The sequence below is a fragment of the Rhinolophus sinicus genome, linkage group LG14, assembly GCF_036562045.2.
Source record: "Rhinolophus sinicus isolate RSC01 linkage group LG14, ASM3656204v1, whole genome shotgun sequence".
NCBI classification, from domain to species: domain Eukaryota; kingdom Metazoa; phylum Chordata; class Mammalia; order Chiroptera; family Rhinolophidae; genus Rhinolophus; species Rhinolophus sinicus.
Genome location: NC_133763.1, coordinates 44,891,315 through 44,908,077, shown reverse-complemented (window position 1 = coordinate 44,908,077; position 16,763 = coordinate 44,891,315). Strand labels below are relative to the sequence as shown.

At 43.1% G+C, this 16,763-nt stretch overlaps 2 protein-coding genes across 12 annotated transcripts in view; both read left to right on the top strand.

The window, feature by feature from the left end:
- The window catches only part of AP4B1 (adaptor related protein complex 4 subunit beta 1), an 8,928-nt gene extending 5,125 nt beyond the window's left edge, over positions 1-3,803 (top strand). For all 7 annotated transcript variants that reach the window (XM_074318595.1, XM_074318593.1, XM_074318594.1 and 4 more), the window contains 5 exons: positions 439-522; positions 1,230-1,333; positions 2,087-2,294; positions 2,509-2,790; positions 3,054-3,803. In XM_074318595.1, coding sequence (XP_074174696.1) covers positions 439-522; positions 1,230-1,333; positions 2,087-2,294; positions 2,509-2,790; positions 3,054-3,481 — 1,106 coding nt within the window. In that variant the 3' untranslated portion in view covers positions 3,482-3,803. The remainder of the gene's footprint in view (positions 1-438; positions 523-1,229; positions 1,334-2,086; positions 2,295-2,508; positions 2,791-3,053) is intronic.
- BCL2L15 (BCL2 like 15) lies at positions 3,540-16,763 on the top strand. 5 transcript variants are annotated; one of them, XR_012491623.1, is made up of 7 exons: positions 3,540-3,677; positions 7,184-7,289; positions 8,561-8,714; positions 9,030-9,151; positions 11,733-11,957; positions 12,570-12,642; positions 16,698-16,763. XR_012491623.1 is itself a non-coding variant. In XM_019730390.2 (6 exons), exons 1-6 carry the CDS (start codon positions 3,661-3,663, stop codon positions 12,585-12,587), a joined length of 642 nt encoding a protein of 213 aa, XP_019585949.2. In that variant the 5' UTR covers positions 3,540-3,660; the 3' UTR covers positions 12,588-12,710. The 5 variants fall into 5 exon arrangements, 3 of the variants coding, with proteins under 3 accessions (XP_019585949.2, XP_074174698.1, XP_074174697.1); XR_012491624.1 differs by lacking the exon at positions 16,698-16,763 and adding an exon at positions 13,112-14,161; XM_019730390.2 differs by lacking the exon at positions 16,698-16,763 and having other exon boundaries at positions 12,570-12,710.

Genomic DNA, 16,763 nt, shown 5'->3' with positions numbered 1-16,763 from the left:
AAGGAACCCTCCATGAAGAATAAAGTATGGTTATTTTCAGGGGGCAGAGAAAAGGGAACAAAGAGAGGAGGGGAAAACCAGCAGCCAGGAGACTGCATGCTGTCAAGTGTCCCCAGCAGGAATATTTCTGTGCTCGTGCATTGCAGCAAACGCTACTTCCTATCTGGTTGCCACATACGGACCTTTGTTACTGAAAGTTTTCAATCTGCCATGAACTTCCGATTTTCTAGTGGTTTATGGGGGAAAAAAAACAAAACGGATTCATTTTTACCAAAGTTCCCTTTATAACAAACTTAGATTCTTCTTATTTCATCCAGCAGGGGGTGATTTGTTTAGGTATCATCTGGTCCTCTTTGGCTTTGGCTGCTGGGAAATAACTTTAGAATGAGGTGCTAGTGTTTGACTTAACACTTTCCTCTGCTTTCCTTTCCTCGGTAGGTGGTATTGCCAGGACCTACACAGATCAGTGCGTGCAGATTCTGACAGAGTTGCTGGGGCTACGGCAAGAGCACATCACCACAGGTAATGGCTGCCTTTCTAGGATTTTGCTCAAAAAATATTTGTTGCTGAGTAACATGGAGGTTTAAACTTTTCTTTACATCGTCATCTGTTGCCATCAGAGAAGCAAAGGATCTGTATGTAGCTCTAACAGGGTAGAGAGTCTTCAGATTACCGTGAGTCTACAGACTATACTAGATGACCTTGCTTATTTCCCCACCTTTACTCCTGTTTTTGCGAATGGCAGCGTGCTGTAAGCAGTGGCTTCCAGTGGCTGGGACTAGGGTGAGACAAGCAAAGTGCCTGAATGCAAAGATTTAAAGAGATACTCTCAGGTTCCTGCAAGTGCTAACCCTCTGTGTCCTCTTAAATTTTACACCCTCGGCACCGTGCTTGGCTCACCATAGTTCCAGCCCTGGTGGCTCCATTTATACTGTTTTCAGAGTATCATTCAACAACACTACCTCACCTTTGCAGGCAGCTTTACATTTTACGAAGTGCTTTCACATACATTAGCTCATTTATACTCATGGTAATCTGATAAGAGCAACATTCACTTGAGAAATTATTGCCCACATCAGACGTTTCTCAGATAATCATTGACCACCCTATCCAACACCCATGTTACAGAAATTCACTTAGCAGTGTAGTCATAACGTACGACTTTTTTCAAGATTCCTTCCTGCTTGGAGGCTCTAATCCTGTGCTCTTGTGTCCTGGGCTGTTCGTAGTGGTGGTGCAGACTTTCCGAGACCTGGTTTGGTTGTGTCCTCAGTGTACGGAAGCTGTGTGTCAGGCCCTGCCCGGCTGTGAGGAGATCATTCAAGATGGCGAGGTAGACGGTGATGCTCCTTTACTTCCAGGCAGAGGGGCATGCTTGGGACCCTGCTCTCTGAAATGGGATCGAATTACTCTTTCTACCCAGTGTCTGAAGTGGAAATTCTTAGAATGGATTGCCACCTCAGATTCTCTTTTAGGTGTAGCTGGGATATAAACTATAAAAGCATTGGGATTTATCTATGGTGTTTATTATAAATAACTTTCATACCACTGTTCTCTGGAACAGTTTTGAGTCAGAGATTTAGACCATGGAGTTTTCAGCTGGCATGAAAATTAGAATCACTTGTGGAATTTTCACAAATATTTGGGCTTCACCCAGGTCTACTGACGTAAACATTCAGGAGTCGTGGGCCTAGACACATGTATTTTTAAGAAGCCTCACGGATGACTCTGACGTGCACGCCGGGTGAATCACCACTCTCAGGAAGTAATTGAGGAAATTTTCTGTAGCTCTCACTGTACCATTAAACCCCAAATGGGTGAAGAGGCTCCAAAGCTGAGGAAGCCTCATTGCTTCATCAGCATGGTCCGTGAGCGTCTTTAGTCTCCTTTTGTGGAGGACAGTTTCATTCCTATTTGCTGTAGCGAGTGCAGTAGGTGGGATCGCTACAATGCAAGCTGCAATTAATAAGCGATGATACCCTTTCTGCTGACACTCGGGGCCACGGCAACACCTGCAGCTGTGTGCTGCCGACTCTGTTTGGACAGCCACGCATTGAGCGCCTGTTCTTACTCCTTCATTCCCCAGGGGAAGCAGGCACTTATTTGGCTACTTGGTGTCCACGGGGAAAGAATTCCCAATGCGCCTTATGTGTTCGAAGACTTCGTCGACAACGTGAAGTCAGAGACATTCCCAGCTGTTAAGATGGAGCTCCTCACTGCCCTGCTGCGCCTTTTCCTCTCGCGGCCGGCTGAGTGCCAGGACGCGCTGGGGCGGCTGTTGCATTACAGCATAGGTAGGTTCTTCCGAAGGAAACAGGACTTGCCGTGACCGATGCTGCAAATTCCCACCGCTTCCATTGCTTGGCGAGTCCTGTCTGGGATGCAAGAAGAAAATGTCAGTGTTTTCTAGGGTTTCTTCCCTCCATCTTTTCCTGCTGTTTTGGTTGGCACAGGGGTAGCAGAAGAGTGTTTTGGTTTTTAATGAACTCACCTGTTGTCTTACCTCAGAGGAAGAAAAGGACATGGCAGTACGAGACCGAGGGCTCTTCTATTACCGCCTCCTCTTAGCTGGCGTTGATGAAGTTAAGCGGGTCCTGTGCAGCCCTAAGTCTGACCCTTCTCTTCGACTTTTGGAGGATCAGGCAGAAAAGCCTGTGAATAGCTGGGCCTCAGACTTCAACACACTGGTGCCAGTATATGGCAAAGCCCGCTGGGCCACCATCTGTGCGTGCCAGGGGACAGAGCGTCGTGGCCCAGACCTTTCTAACACTGCATCCTTCGCCACATCAGGTAAAAATAGTCCTTACTTTATATCTTGGCATGAAACATTACCTTTTGCAACGACCAATGACGAGTGGAAAGTAGAGTACCCTCACTAAATCTCAGACTATTGCCTGAATTTGAAGCTTTGTGAGCAAGTAAGTTCATCACTGGCTATTTAAGCCATTGATGTAAAGATAAAAGCCACATTGTATACTTTTGGAAATCTAGATAAAAAATGTAGTTCCTATAGATTAAGAGCATCTCTTACACAAGCTTTCTGACTCTTTTAGGACCCCTGATTCCTGAAGAGAACAAGGAGAGAGCACAAGAACTCCCTGACTCGGGAGCCCTCACGCTGGTCCCCAATCACCAGCTCACTGCTGAGTATTTCGAGAAAACTTGGCTTAGCCTCAAAGTGGCCCATCAGCAAGTGGTCCCTTGGCAGGGAGCAGTCCATCCCGACACCCTCCAGATGGCTCTGCAGGTGGTGAACATCCAGACCATCGCAGTGAGCAGGGCAGGGGCTCAGCCATGGAAAGCCTACCTCAGTGCCCAGGAGGACACTGGCTGTCTGTTCTTAACAGAGCTGCTGTTAGAGCCCGAGAGCTTGGGAATGCAGATCTCTGTGAAACAAAGTGAGGCGAGGCCGGAGACCCTGAGCAGTTTTATTTCTGTATTAGAAACTGTGATTGGAACAATCGGAGACATAAAATCCTAACAGAGTCTTGATGCCTGTCCTGAGAGATGAGTAGCTCTCAGTTCCTTAGTTTTCCTCATTGGAGCTGTTTGTAAGTCCAGATAATATCACATGCACAGGAGAATGGGAAACCTGGGAATCACGAATCTCATGTTTTCGTCCAAAGACCATTGACTCACTCCTCTCCTACCTATTGGTGAATGACCCATTTTTCCAGGTGATGTTGTAAAAGTTCATGTCGGTGAGGGGACGGGAATGGGGGTGAGGCTAGGATTTGGATTCTTTTCTAATCAGTTTTAGGGCATTTTACTAATTAAAGATGCCTGATGTGTGTGGAAACTGATGGAGTCTGTGGGGGTCATCTTTTCTTCCCTGGATTGTTGCAGTAAACTCCTGACTGTTCTCATATTTCTAATCCTGCTCCTTAGGCCAGAGTTCAGAGTCTTCAGTGTCACGTGTCACCACTCCCCCAACACCCTCTGTTCTGACAAAAGCAAACCACTTGCATTTTCCTGAATGCACCAGCTCTGTCTCACCTCTGTGCTTTGGCACCTGCTTTCATTTCTTGCTGAAAACATTGCCTCACCTTTAAATCTTCTTTATTTAAGTCAGCGTTCAGCTCAGTCACGAGCTCTTCCAGGACGTTTTCTGTGAGCCTCATTGCCTTCAGAAGGGTCTCCTCCAAGCTGTGAAAGCATCAGTGCACGTGCCTAGCAGTACTGTTGTAATTCCTTGCTTGTCACTCTGCCTCAGTCTTCACTTGATTCATACCTGGCCACATTTTATAATTGAAACAATTTATGGCGAGAACAGATTTAATGAAATTGTGGTAAAGTATAAATAACTAGAGAATCCAGAACAGGGAAGATGAAACTACCAGTAAAGACCAGCTGGATGAGGGATGGGGAAATACACAAATGTTCAGGCTTAAGGGCCTACACAGTTGATATAGCTGAGCCTCCGAATTAGCTCTGTAAGTGATTTGGCAGTCAGAGTGAAGAGAAATAATTATATAGTTGTCATCGGTGAGAAAGAAACATTCCAAACCTAACTTCTAAAAGAAATTCACAGGTAGCTTCACCTAGGTGGCACTGACTGATGTGGACACAATTTCCGTGGGAAGTTAGCTTCATGTGACTGTTTCTTATGCTGTTCTTCAGTGAACACAGCGCATAACTTTTAACATGGAGCTTAGTGAGAGGATTTCTTCAAGGAGTTAAGATAAGATGCTCCAAATATCACCCAGCTTAACTAGGACTTCCGTTACCTAGATACGGAGGTGGACCGCGTAGCCTTCAAGTACTTTTTCACCCCTCACTTCTCACAGTGAGGCTCTTAATAGGAATATGTAACAGACAGTATTGAATTTTCTGGTAAGGGCCCTCGGTTTTGTAAGTTGATTGTTCCCTGTGGACAAGATTGTCTTTCTTTCCATCTGTCTTCATAATATCTGCCATCTAGTGATTACTTGATAAATACTTATTGAATGAATGGCTAGAAGTAATTAGATTCTGACGGTGTTTTGGGATTGGTGTTTGAAGTGTGTTGTGTTCCATTGTGTCAACTATGTAGAAAATAATGGAATTCCGTCTAGGGTTTCTCAAAAGTGGCATTATTGACAGTTGGGGCCAAAGAATTCTTTGTTGTGGGGGTTTTCCTGTGCATTGTAGGATGGTTATTGGCCACAGCTCTGGCCTATACCCACTAGATGCCAAGAGAACCCTCAGTTGTGGCAACTGAAAATGTCTCCAGCATTGCCAGAGGTGCTCTGGGGGGTGAAATCACCCCCAATTGAGAATGATTGATCTAGACCTTGGGTCCCCAGGGACTGAAAGTAGAGGGACCAGAACAGCTTCAGAAGTGCTTTTCCATATTTTGACTTGTCCAGTTAAACCAAAATGTCAAGCGCTGCCAATTTAAAGTGTACAAGGGCACTAGATTAATGGGGGTGGGGGTGGGGGGGTCACTGAATAAATTATATAACTGTCTAACCACTATGGTGTACACCTGAAACTAATATAAAATAATGTTGAATGTCAACTGTAACTGAAATAAAAGTGTTACAAGGAAACAGGATATAGGTGATAGAAACTACGTAAATCTATTGACTTGTAAAAAAAATTAGAGACTAATTGAAATGTTGACCTAAAGAAAGTTAGGTATGGCTCAGCAATTGAATAAATGTTACTAAAATAATCCCAACTATTGGAGCTTTTAGAAAATTAAGTTTTACTTGGTTGATTTTCTGTCATGTAAGGGGCATAACAGAATATGAAACTGTTGCTTTTGAAAATACAATCTTAAGATGATCTCAATGAAGAACTGATTTAATTGTAGCCTGGTTTTACTGCTTTATAAGCAAAATGACTAAAGCTTCAGTATACCACATAGTTATTTATTTACTATTCCTTCCCCTCAGGAGCTCTCTCTAGCCTCTGTGGGCATATGGTTTGATGATGTGATATGTTAGATGCTTTAAAATCCACGAGGGTAGTTGATACTGTGCTTTTTAGAAAGATGGCGTTCCTAATGTCTGTCTTAGAATGGGTAATAGAATGTAATACACATAATGAGTACCCACCAATGACAGTGGTGTTTTGGAACATTGCATAGACAATCATTTGCATAGTTCCTGATCGTAATTTTATTGCTATGGACCAGTGATTGTTCTATGCCTCCATTCCCCCCCTTTTTGAATGGGAGTTCTGTTGCACATTTTCTGTCCCTTTCTCATCTTTTGGGTGTTTGGGGAGGGGAGACAACTTAGCTGTAGGTCTCCACACTGAAGGAGCTATACCTGAGGCTCCCCATCCTCATGCAGACCTGGGGCAGATAACAAGACCCTGGACTTTGAGCCCATGATACGATGAGATGAGGCTTTTGGAAGAAGGATGTAAATTATTGTGGCCAGAGCAGCAAGAGAAACAAGTAATAGTGAAAAACTTATGGCTTCATTTTTCAGTAATATTTAGGAGAACGATACTAGAACTGTAAGAGTGAAGGGTAGGTGGGCTGGGGCGGGAGGTGGGAGGGGAAGGGTGGTTTGGGAGGGTGCTACATTGAAGGTCCAAAGAGAGGTAAACGAAGAAGGAAAATCGATCCCACATTGACCACGAGAGCATATAGTCCGCTTCTGTGGCCTCACAACATTGATCAGAAAGATAATGCAAAGGAGTCCAGTTTAGATTCGACAGATGGTATGTGCGTATAAGCATATCAGTAGTGAAATGAGGAAGGTGGTTTATTATTGTGGGAAAAGGTTTCTGAGGTAAGACAGACTTGGTTTTAAATTTCTCTTCTGCCGCTGACTGATACCGCTTAACCTTGGGGCAGGCCTTTTTATACCAGTCGGATGGCCTCTTGTACACATTTTTGATTTTGTATATTATTTTGGGAGTACATTGTAAATGTATTTGTTGTAATCCTTAAATTGTCAGTGGCTAGCTGTAGTGGGCAAGGAAGGTGGCCTAGAATTCTCTCTGAGGGACCTTCCGACCTTAGCGGTCTGAAGGCTACTGAGTAGTAACTGACAGTTCAGCCCTAGTGATAGGAACTGACAAATGAAAATGGCCCTTCAGCTACATAATTCCTATTCCTAGTCCCAAGCAATTTATGTTTTTATAGGATGGAACAGAAAACAAAAGACTGGCTCTGATTATGTTGCAAGATAGAAATTCCATTCTGAGCAATTGACTTACTGTTTATACTTGAATCTCTTATTAGTTCACCAGGTCGGAATACCCTGGAAGGGCTGATAGGTTTGAATGCTGCTTCTGAGACCCAAGCCCAAAATATAGGTGTAGCTACATTACGAAGGCAGCCTATGTGGGTAAGTGCCCGATCCTGAGATCTTGTAAAACGATGACAGTCCAACCCTTTTTAGAAAATCCTAATTAATCCTGTTAGTAAATCCCAGGTCCTTTTCATTCTGGTCATTAGGCCTTGGGCTGAAAGGAAGACATTTTCAACAGTGACTGCATGTCAGACCCTGCTGGGTCATTCCACATAACATGACCTTAGTCCTCACGATTTCTCTGTGAAATACTTTGTATTATAGTGGTACCTCGGTTTTCGAACGTCTCCGTTGACCATTTTGGTTTATGAACGCCATAAATTTTATGGATCTATGGTATCATTAGATAGTAAAATTCATGCTAAATTTGCAGTTTTAGGGGTTGATTTTAAAGGTCTGGAACGAATTAATCCGTTTTGCATTACTTTCTATTGGGAAACAGTGCCTCGGTTTTCGAACATTTCAGAATTTAAACGGTCTTCCGGAATGGATTACGTTAGAAAACCGAGGTACCACTGTATCTCCCTTTACAGTTCCTCAAATGCCCAGTGTTTTGGTTTTTTTTCCCCCCACCTTCTCAGCTTTTACATATTCCATTCTTTCTACCTGGAATGGTGTCATTCCTCCTCTCGCCTAATAAATCCTTACTTGTCCTTCAGAGCTCATCTTAGATGTTACTACTTCCAGGAAGCCTTCCTAACCCCCTCGGTTCATTTCCCTTTACACACTATAATCACACTGTATCTCAATAAACACAAGAAATTATGTGATTAATTATTGAATAGCCATCATTCATGCTAAAATGTAAGCTCTGTGAGGATGGGGACTGTGTCTATGTCATTTTTGTGTGTGTTATTTGTAGTGCCAGGTATAGTTCTTCCATGTGGGTTCTCAATAAATAACCAATGTATGATTATGGCAAATACGTGCCATAATCAGGAGTTGAATGCTTGTCTATTACGAACCTTCCTTCTTTAGGTTATACCATACAGGAAGTGTTTCTTAAGTGACATTACCCAAGAGGTTCTTCCTCGATCCTAATTCAGTTAAAAATTGGCAGTCAATCTAAGTTATTCATTAATCTTAGATACTGACTAGGGTGTGGTTCTGAGACAAGGAACTAAAAGTGTTCAGTCATCGCCCAGTTCTGTGCGGGTAAGTCCTTCAGAGAAGCCTCACTTATCTGAGCAGCTATTTCTGAAGCAAAGTGGTGGGCAAGGCTCCAGGACCCTACGTCCCATTAGGACTCTTTGGGAGACAGAGAGGGAGAGGAATTCCTGCTGAACTGAAAACTGCTTGTTTTGTAGAAAAGCAAAACAGCACCAACATCCAAAATGAGCCCCAGAACTTTTGAAGAGCAAACAGAACGCATCGTGGAGTTTCTACTCAACGACTTCTTAGGTACCGCGTCGCAGGTTGCTGGGCGGAGCCTACACGGTGGCGATGAAACAGACTCACCAGGTAAGTCTCCTGGCCTGAGGTGGTGATTGCAGGCCAGTGGGAGAATCTGAAGTATGCTTTCTCATTTCCACTCACGTTTCCAAAGGCAAAACGCGAAGCTTTCAGCAAAGCCTGAAGTCTTCATGGAAGGGAAGGATTCTCAGGAAAGGGCGATTTTTCTGACCATTGGTACTGACAGAACATTGTTCTTGGAAGAGAACAATGTCAACATTGTTTAAAAACCTAGAGAACTTTCTCCAATGCCCTGAGTCCTGGGACTTGCCCTCCCTGCAAGCATTGTGACAAATGTGACTGTGTTTATTTCCTCTGTCTTAGAAGAGGATTGCTCTTTCGACGTGGCCATCGTTGCTGGTCGCCTTCGGATGTTAGGGGACAAGTTCAACGGAGAACTGGAAGCTTCAGCCCAAAGCGTCATCGCGGACATCAGTCAGGGGCAGGTCAAGTTTCTACTGTTTCTATTGTCCACTGCTTTGGTTTTCTATTTCCCTTTTCTTATACTCCTGTATGAGTGTGCCTAGAAATGTTCTGTGAAAGATTTGGGTCTTATATATATTTACCCAAGGAGGTCCAGCAGGGATGCTCTAATTGCTAATTCTTAAGGAGTTAATCAAAACCTCCTGGTACTGAGATGGAAAGCTTGTGGCGTAGGGGGGTCAACCTTCACCTTGTTTCTGTTTGTTTCTCGTCAGAGCTGTGCCTTGTGGCACACAGCACATCATTAGCACTTTATTCTTGCTAAGGCACTTTATTATTTTGTTATGCACCTGTTTTAATACCTATTTTTCTGGACACGGGCCTCTTTTTTTCTTCCAAGGTCCAGCAATGAAACTATGTACAGGAAGGATATAGGCAGTTGACAAGCTTGGTGCAATGGAGGATAATGGTGCAGTAGTCCACAGGGTATATCTCGCTGTTCCTTAGAAAGCTGACTACTGGCAGTAGTACTGGACCCTCTATTGGATAGAAAGACCACAGACAATGTTCTAGAAGATGTTGCTGATGAATATCAATAATGACAGCTAATACTAATTTATCACGTACCGTGTGCCAGGCAGTATTCTAAATGCGTTACACTTATTATCTCTTTTAACCCTTACCCCACTTTATGAGGTATTATGGAAGCTGTTACCCGTAGCACAACCTCTCCTCATCTGCACATAACACTGTGAGGGCAAACAGCTAACCCGTCTTATTCACTGTTCGTATTCACACAGTCTAGAATAGTGTCTGATACATAACACACCCTCAGTAAGTATTTTCTGACTTGATATCCATTTAGGCAGAGAAGGAAACAGATCTAGGGAAACAAGTAATTTAGGTTACGCCATAAGTGATGAAGTTAGGATTTGAGCCCAGACTGATTCTAGAACCATTAATGTGTTATTCTTCTTACTGAATACAACTTGGGTGGTGTGCCTACTCTACATTCAGGTAGAATAGATTCCTAATTGCTTGCACCGAAGCTTTCCTAAGTAGCTGATAGTTGAATCTACTTTTCTAATTAAAAAATATTTTTGAAACAGCCTCAAACTCACAGAAAAGTTGCGTGTATTGTACAAAGAATTTCCCTTTTGAGTTATTTGAGAGTAAGTAGCCAACGTGATGTTCCATCACCCCCTAATCCTTTTTTTATATTTCCTTCAGACAAGGACATTCTCTTATATAACCACAGTTAAACCATCAAAATCAGGAAGTTAGCATTGGTATATTTTCATCTCATCCTAAGATCCCATTCAACTTTTGCCAGTTGTCCCACTGATGTCATTTATCGTAGAAAGGTATAGGCCAGAATCAGACTGCATTTCACTCTCACAGCCTTTCAGTCTCCTTCAGTCTGGAAGAGTTGCTCAGTCTTTCCCTGATTTTCATCACCTTGAAACTTGAAAATTATAGGCCAGTTATTTCGTGGGATGTCCCTTGGGTTTGATGTTTTCTCTTGAATGGACTCAGGATACGGACCTTTGGTAGGAATATTACAGAAGTATTGCTGTGTTTTTCTCATTGCTTCCTGTCAAGTGGCACAGATTTCAGTTTTTCCCACTACTGGTGCTGACTTGAATCACTTAGATGGTGTCTGCCAGGCTTCTCCACTGGAAAGCTACTCATTTCCCCTTTGTAGTCAATAAGTGTTTTGTAGGGAGGTACTTTGAAACCATGTAAATATCCCATGTCTTACCCAAATTTCAATCTATTCATTTATTTTTTACGTCAATATTGACTCATGAATTCCTGCTTTATTCAGTGGGTTGCAATCTGTTCCTCTCATTATTGACTTGAATGCTCACAGTGTCCCAGCTCTGACCCGTGGCGGTTCTTTCAACCTGGACTATGTCATTTCAGCACATCCTTCTTATTCTCTGAGGACTTCCTTGGTTTCTGACAAAAGAGCTTGTATTTTTCCAAGCCCTAGCTGGAAGTCAGCCATTCTCCAGGGAGCTCTGGTTTCTTTTACTGGAGAACCGTATTTGGAACACCAAGATCTAGCTACCCTCATGTGGGTGCCCTTCTCAGCCTGTTTGGGCTCTGACTCCCTGCTCTGACCACCCTGGGGCCCCCGACACTATAGTACAAGGGATCTTGCTTGGCCCTATCTATTGGCTTTTGTGCCACATTTTTTGGGGGGAAGAGAAAAAGGTAATCTGCTGCTTTACTTTAGCGTTTCCCAGACTTCAGTCATTCGAGCAATTCCTTCACTATTTGAGCTGTACTGTCATGTGCTTAGTATTTTTCTTTCAAATGTTTTTGTTCTTCTTTCAATCATTTGGTTCATTCTAGGCAATATCTGAAATCACGGGTGTGATGGGCCACTTCTGGTTTTTCTAACACCCATTACAATAAGTAACAAAACAGTAAAATGAGAAAAGTCTATCCATCTACTTGCTCCCGAAGATGAGTTCAGATGCAACTGTGGTTCATCTGCCGTTCTTGGGGAAACACTTTCTCGACTGGATTCCTATACCTGCAGCGTCTTGCACGTTTCATTTATACCCCACTGATAGGCCCTGTGTTTCTCCCCAGTCAGGGGCTATACTTCAGGACACAGTAAAATCTCTCAGCAGTGCCTGGTGTGCTCAGGATTCCAGCCTTGCTTATGAGCGAGCCTTCCTGGCAGTGTCGGTGAAGCTGTTTGAACATGTGGCCCGTATGGCTCCCAAAATGGCAAAACAGGTGGCCATCTCCGTGACAAATATGATCAATGGGAACAGTGCCATCCGGGAGTTCGTCCAATGCCAGGGCGGTTGGGTAAGTATGTTGGGGCCCCTGGCTTGGCGAGGCATTTGCTGGTAATCCCTTGCACTGATAACACCTGGGACTCCAGTCCACGATTCTTCCTGTGAGTTGGAAACCAGGCAGGAAAACAGGCCTCCCTACTTTGCCGACAATGCCACAGAAAAGGGGAACAGTCAGAGAAGCTCAGCCTGTGGGTGTGGGTCTGCAGAGTCATGCTGCCTAAAGTGTGGACCGCTGACCCTATACGGCTAATGTCCACCTCCTGCACATCTGCAGAGTGTATTGGTGGTGGGATTCTCATCTCAGCCTGGCTTCCCTGTTCCCGGGTAAATTTCCCTCACGTCTTTGGCTGTGTGTTGAGGCCGTTCAGAATCATCTTACTATTATCTAACAAAAAATGATTAGTGTCATCTGCCGTGGTGATGACTAGAGGAGCCATTCTAAGCCCAGGACTGAGTGGCACCATTCGAACAGCTGCTCTCATAGAGCACTCACCTTTCCAGGATCGGCAGAAGCCTTGTCAGGGCTGCATTCCCCGGGGGTATCTGCACATCATTCCTGGTTTCCGTAGGGAGTTCCACACGGCCATACCTTTGACTGTAGGATATTCATTGTCCTTCCTAGGAAAATCTGGAGAGCTGAAGAAGACGCAGAGCCATTTCCCAGTCTGAACCTCTCTTTCCGTTTGACCTATCAGGTGATTGATTTCTGGTGATTCAAACAGACAACCAAATAAAGTGCCATTTTGTTTTGGACAGAACTGAACTTAGCTGAGTAATTTATTTTCTACTGATTGTTAAAGTTGGGAGCAGCACCCAGAGGTCTGCAGAGATTTTTATACTTTCTGTTTGTATGTGAGTTTTAATGAGATTCTGTTGAAGCAAAGGCCTCCAGACAAAAAGCAATGACTTGTTAGTAGTGGAATTCCAGGCACCAGGACAGGCGTTTTGCTGGAGATTTTGGGGAAAGGGCGTATCCAGTTAGCGAGTCCTTCAGAGTTACCCTGTGTTTGGTGCGAATCTTGTCTACTAATTTTTCAGTCTAAAGGATTTCAGGAAGATTTTTGTTTGGGAAATCTTATTTTAAGTTGAGGATTTTTAAAAAAAATTCATAACCTAAATTTCATGTTAATTTCACCTGATCAGAATTATTTTATGCATTTTCAGGGTTGGAAGTGAAAAATAGCAGTTTGTTCATCTGCTCTGCTACTAGAAAGGCCAAAGAAAGAGAAAACAGTCACTGCATTTGTACTGCCACCGGAAGCAGGAAATGCAGACCCATCTCTGGGACAGGAGGGCCAGCTCAGCTTAGGTGAAGCTAGCTGCATACCACAGTGTTTTTCAAAGTGTGATGCATGTGTCATCTGTGGGCCTTATAAATAGCTGATTTCCAGGCCCTGTCCCTAGATATTCTGATTCTGTAGGGGTGGGCTGGGTCTTAAAACCCCAACTTTTTAACCAGTTCCACACATGATTCTAGTGTACATCTAGAGTTTGGGAACCAGCACTTTAGAACAGGGGTTGCAGCCCACGGCCTGCTGCCTTTTTTGTAAATAGTTTTATTGGAATGCAGCTACACTGTCTTGTTTATATATTATCTATGGCTGTTCTAGCACTGCAGTGGCAAAGTTGAGTAGTTATGACAGATGACAGATACCTTATGGCCCCTGAAGCTTAAAATATTTACTACCTGGCCATTTAAGTTTGCAGACATTTCTCCTCAAATAATTTAAACTCTGTTGCAATCCTGATACTTCTTGTCAAACATAGTTGTACACAGAATAACTCTTTTTTTCATAATTTATTCTGAGAGTGTTAATTCTTGCAAAGTCCAAACTTTCTTTAGGACTTTGGCAAATCAGAGCTCTGTGACTCCTGAGTCATCCAGAGAGGGTATACGTTTCCCTGGCCCTACCACAAGGGCTTGGAGGTGATTGGAAGCAAGGCCTGTGGCTTCTGTGCTCTGTGGATCTCATAATAGTCCTTCACAATCTCAGATTAGTAGGCGGTGATCCATCCAGTAGAGACTCCTTCACCCATAAGCCCTCAAATCTGCTTGTCAGGAAGAAAAGCCTTGAAGAGAGGCGTGAATGGCTTTGGCAGAAGTTTACAGAGCTAATGGCATCCCATCCCTTCAACCAGCTGGCCATCTGGCTCCCTTAAATGCACAGAAATAAAGATGCAGCGCTGTTAATAAATTTTTACTTTTTCAAGTTAGGCCGTTTCCTCTTTTCTTGGATAAATCACAATAGGTTGATAATGCAGAAATGAGATTTCATGTTTCTCTTTAGTAGAAATTAGCTTTTTGCTACCAATTTAAGATGCTTGATGTATTCCTTTGTCCCTTCCATTACTATGAACTCAACATGGTAGTTTTGTGGTATTTGGCCTCTTAGGTGAAGTCAGGTTTTACTTTGACTAATGCTGTTCTGTTCATGAAATAAAATTCTTCTGTCTACGCATTTGAACTGATTCTCAGCAAATGCAATCTAAACTGAATGATACAAAAATAGAGAACAGATTGGTGCTTGCTGGGGCAGAGAGTAGGGACTGGGGGAAATAGGGAGAAGTGGTTAAAGGGTACACACTTCCAGTTACCATGTTTCCCCGAAAATAAGACCGGGTCTTATATTAATTTTTGCTCCAAAAGATGCATTAGGGTGCATTTTCAGGGGACGTCTTATTTTTTCATGTACAACAATCTACATTTATTCAAATACAGTCATGTCATCTTCTGGAACATCGTCATAACGTACTAAATGCGTCCGTCTGGCTGACGATTTAACTGGGGCTTATTTTCAGGGTAGGTCTTATTTTCGAGGAAACACAGTATACAATGAAAAAGTTCTGAGGCTGTAATGTAATGTACAGCATGGTGACTGTAGGTAACAATACTGTACTGTATATTTGAAAGTTGCTAAGAGAGAAGATTTTTAAAGTTCTCACCTCCCCCCAAAAAGTGTGGTAATCGTTTTGCTGTACACACACACACACACACACACACACACACAGAGTCATTACTTTGTATACCTTAAACTTAGACAATGTTAAATGTCAATTATATCTCAATAAACCTGGAAACATTAAATTGAGTGGTAAATGTCAGAGGCCAGCAGCTTCCTTTTTCTCCTTTCTTTTCCCTCTTAGCCATACCAGCTCTGTGTTCTGTCCCGTGTTGCCTATAAAACATCAGAATGTGAATCGAGCTCCAAGTATACTTTGGTGTCTTGAGATAGAGGCTATGGTGCCCCTGGGGATTACCCTGGTCTGCTCTTTGGTCTGGGTGTTGTGTTTGTTGCTAGGCCCCCCGTCCTAGGAAAACTGAAGTAACTGGGCTATAGGAAGAAGACGCTGTAGCCCAGAAACTAAGAATGCATTCAGATGATCTGGTTTTAACAGTTTCCTCTCACCATAGATTAATCGTGACATTGGGCAGGTACTCCAATTCTTTTGTGCTTTAGTTTCCACATCTTAAAATAGAGATGATTTGGTAACTTAATTCATACAATCACTATGAGGGATAAATGAAACAATACTCTTTGTAAAGCCCGGGGCCTGAAATATTTTAAGCACTGCTGAAACAGTTTGGAGCCCCTGTGACTTAAAGTTTATAAAGTTCTAGCTTGACATTTTTTCTTTCCATTAACTCTGTCTTTCACAAAGGCAAGCCAATCTGTGCTTTTACCTTTTGCCTTCATGTGGGTGATTTGTAAGTCTGACTTATTTCCCTTCCTCCCAAATCCATATCCACGAACTCCAACCCTTTATTTCTATATACCTTTCTTATTCCCTTTCTTTCCCCAATTGCCGTTTAACTAGCTCAGAACTTCAGTCATTTTTTCCCCTCCTTCCTCTTTCCAGTCCTGTTCACCCAAGTAGTCTTTCTCATGTATTCTTTCCTTCTTGTTTTGATTTTTCCTACAAGAGTTTATGACCACCTGCCTGGGCTATTGATAAAGCCTCCTAGTTAAGCTTTCAATCGATCCTCCTGTTCCAGGCTTGCCCCGTTCCAGTCTGTGCAATATACTGCCACCAGATCGACCAAAGCTGTGTCCATTGTTTTATTCATTTTTAGATGTTATAATTCATTTTGAAATCTTACATACCACTGAAGGAGATTATGAGACTTCCAAAAACTATCAGAAGGGAGCATTTATTTTTTAAAACTCAAGAAATGTTTTCCCGAAGCTTTGCTTTGATTGTCATTCTCTTAATATCTTTCAGTGGAACTTCTGAAGGTGATTGGCTATGTTCGTTATCTTGATTGTGGTGATGGTTTTGTGGGTATATACACATGCCCAAACTTATCAAACTGTACTTTGAAATGTGTAGTTTAGTGCACGTCAGAACTCCCTCAATCAAGTTGTTTAAAAAAAATCCTTCGGTGATTTTTCCACTGCCCATCAATGAAAGCCTGACTTTTCAGCCTGGCATTCAAGTTCCCCCCAGGGTTTGGCCCCAACCGCCCTCTCCAGCGTCATCAGTCAAGACTCTACGTAAGGAGTGCTCCAGTCAAACTGAGCCACTCACGAAGCTGCCCCCCTCCTCCTGTTTTGTATGTTTCGTATTGCTTTCTCTCGGGCTCTGCTGACATCTTCAAGACCCAACTCAGTGTTACTTCCTCTATGAAGGCTATCCCAGTAACCTGAATAAGAGGTGACTTTGCCTGCTCAAAAATGTTTTGCACCGTGTTACGGTCTTATCACAAAAGGCCCTACATGATAGTTACTTGTGTACTTGTCTTCCCTGCTAGAATAAAGGATCCTCGAACGAAGACAAGCTGTTGAACACTTCTATAGCACCCCCTTCCCCATTCTCT

Excerpts from the sequence above, each read along its gene's own strand:
- BCL2L15 (XM_019730390.2), top strand. Across the intron at positions 7,290-8,560 it reads TACGAAGGCAGCCTATGTGG|AAAAGCAAAACAGCACCAAC; the intron begins GTAAGTGCCCGA and ends CTTGTTTTGTAG. Across the intron at positions 9,152-11,732 it reads CGGACATCAGTCAGGGGCAG|TCAGGGGCTATACTTCAGGA; the intron begins GTCAAGTTTCTA and ends GTTTCTCCCCAG.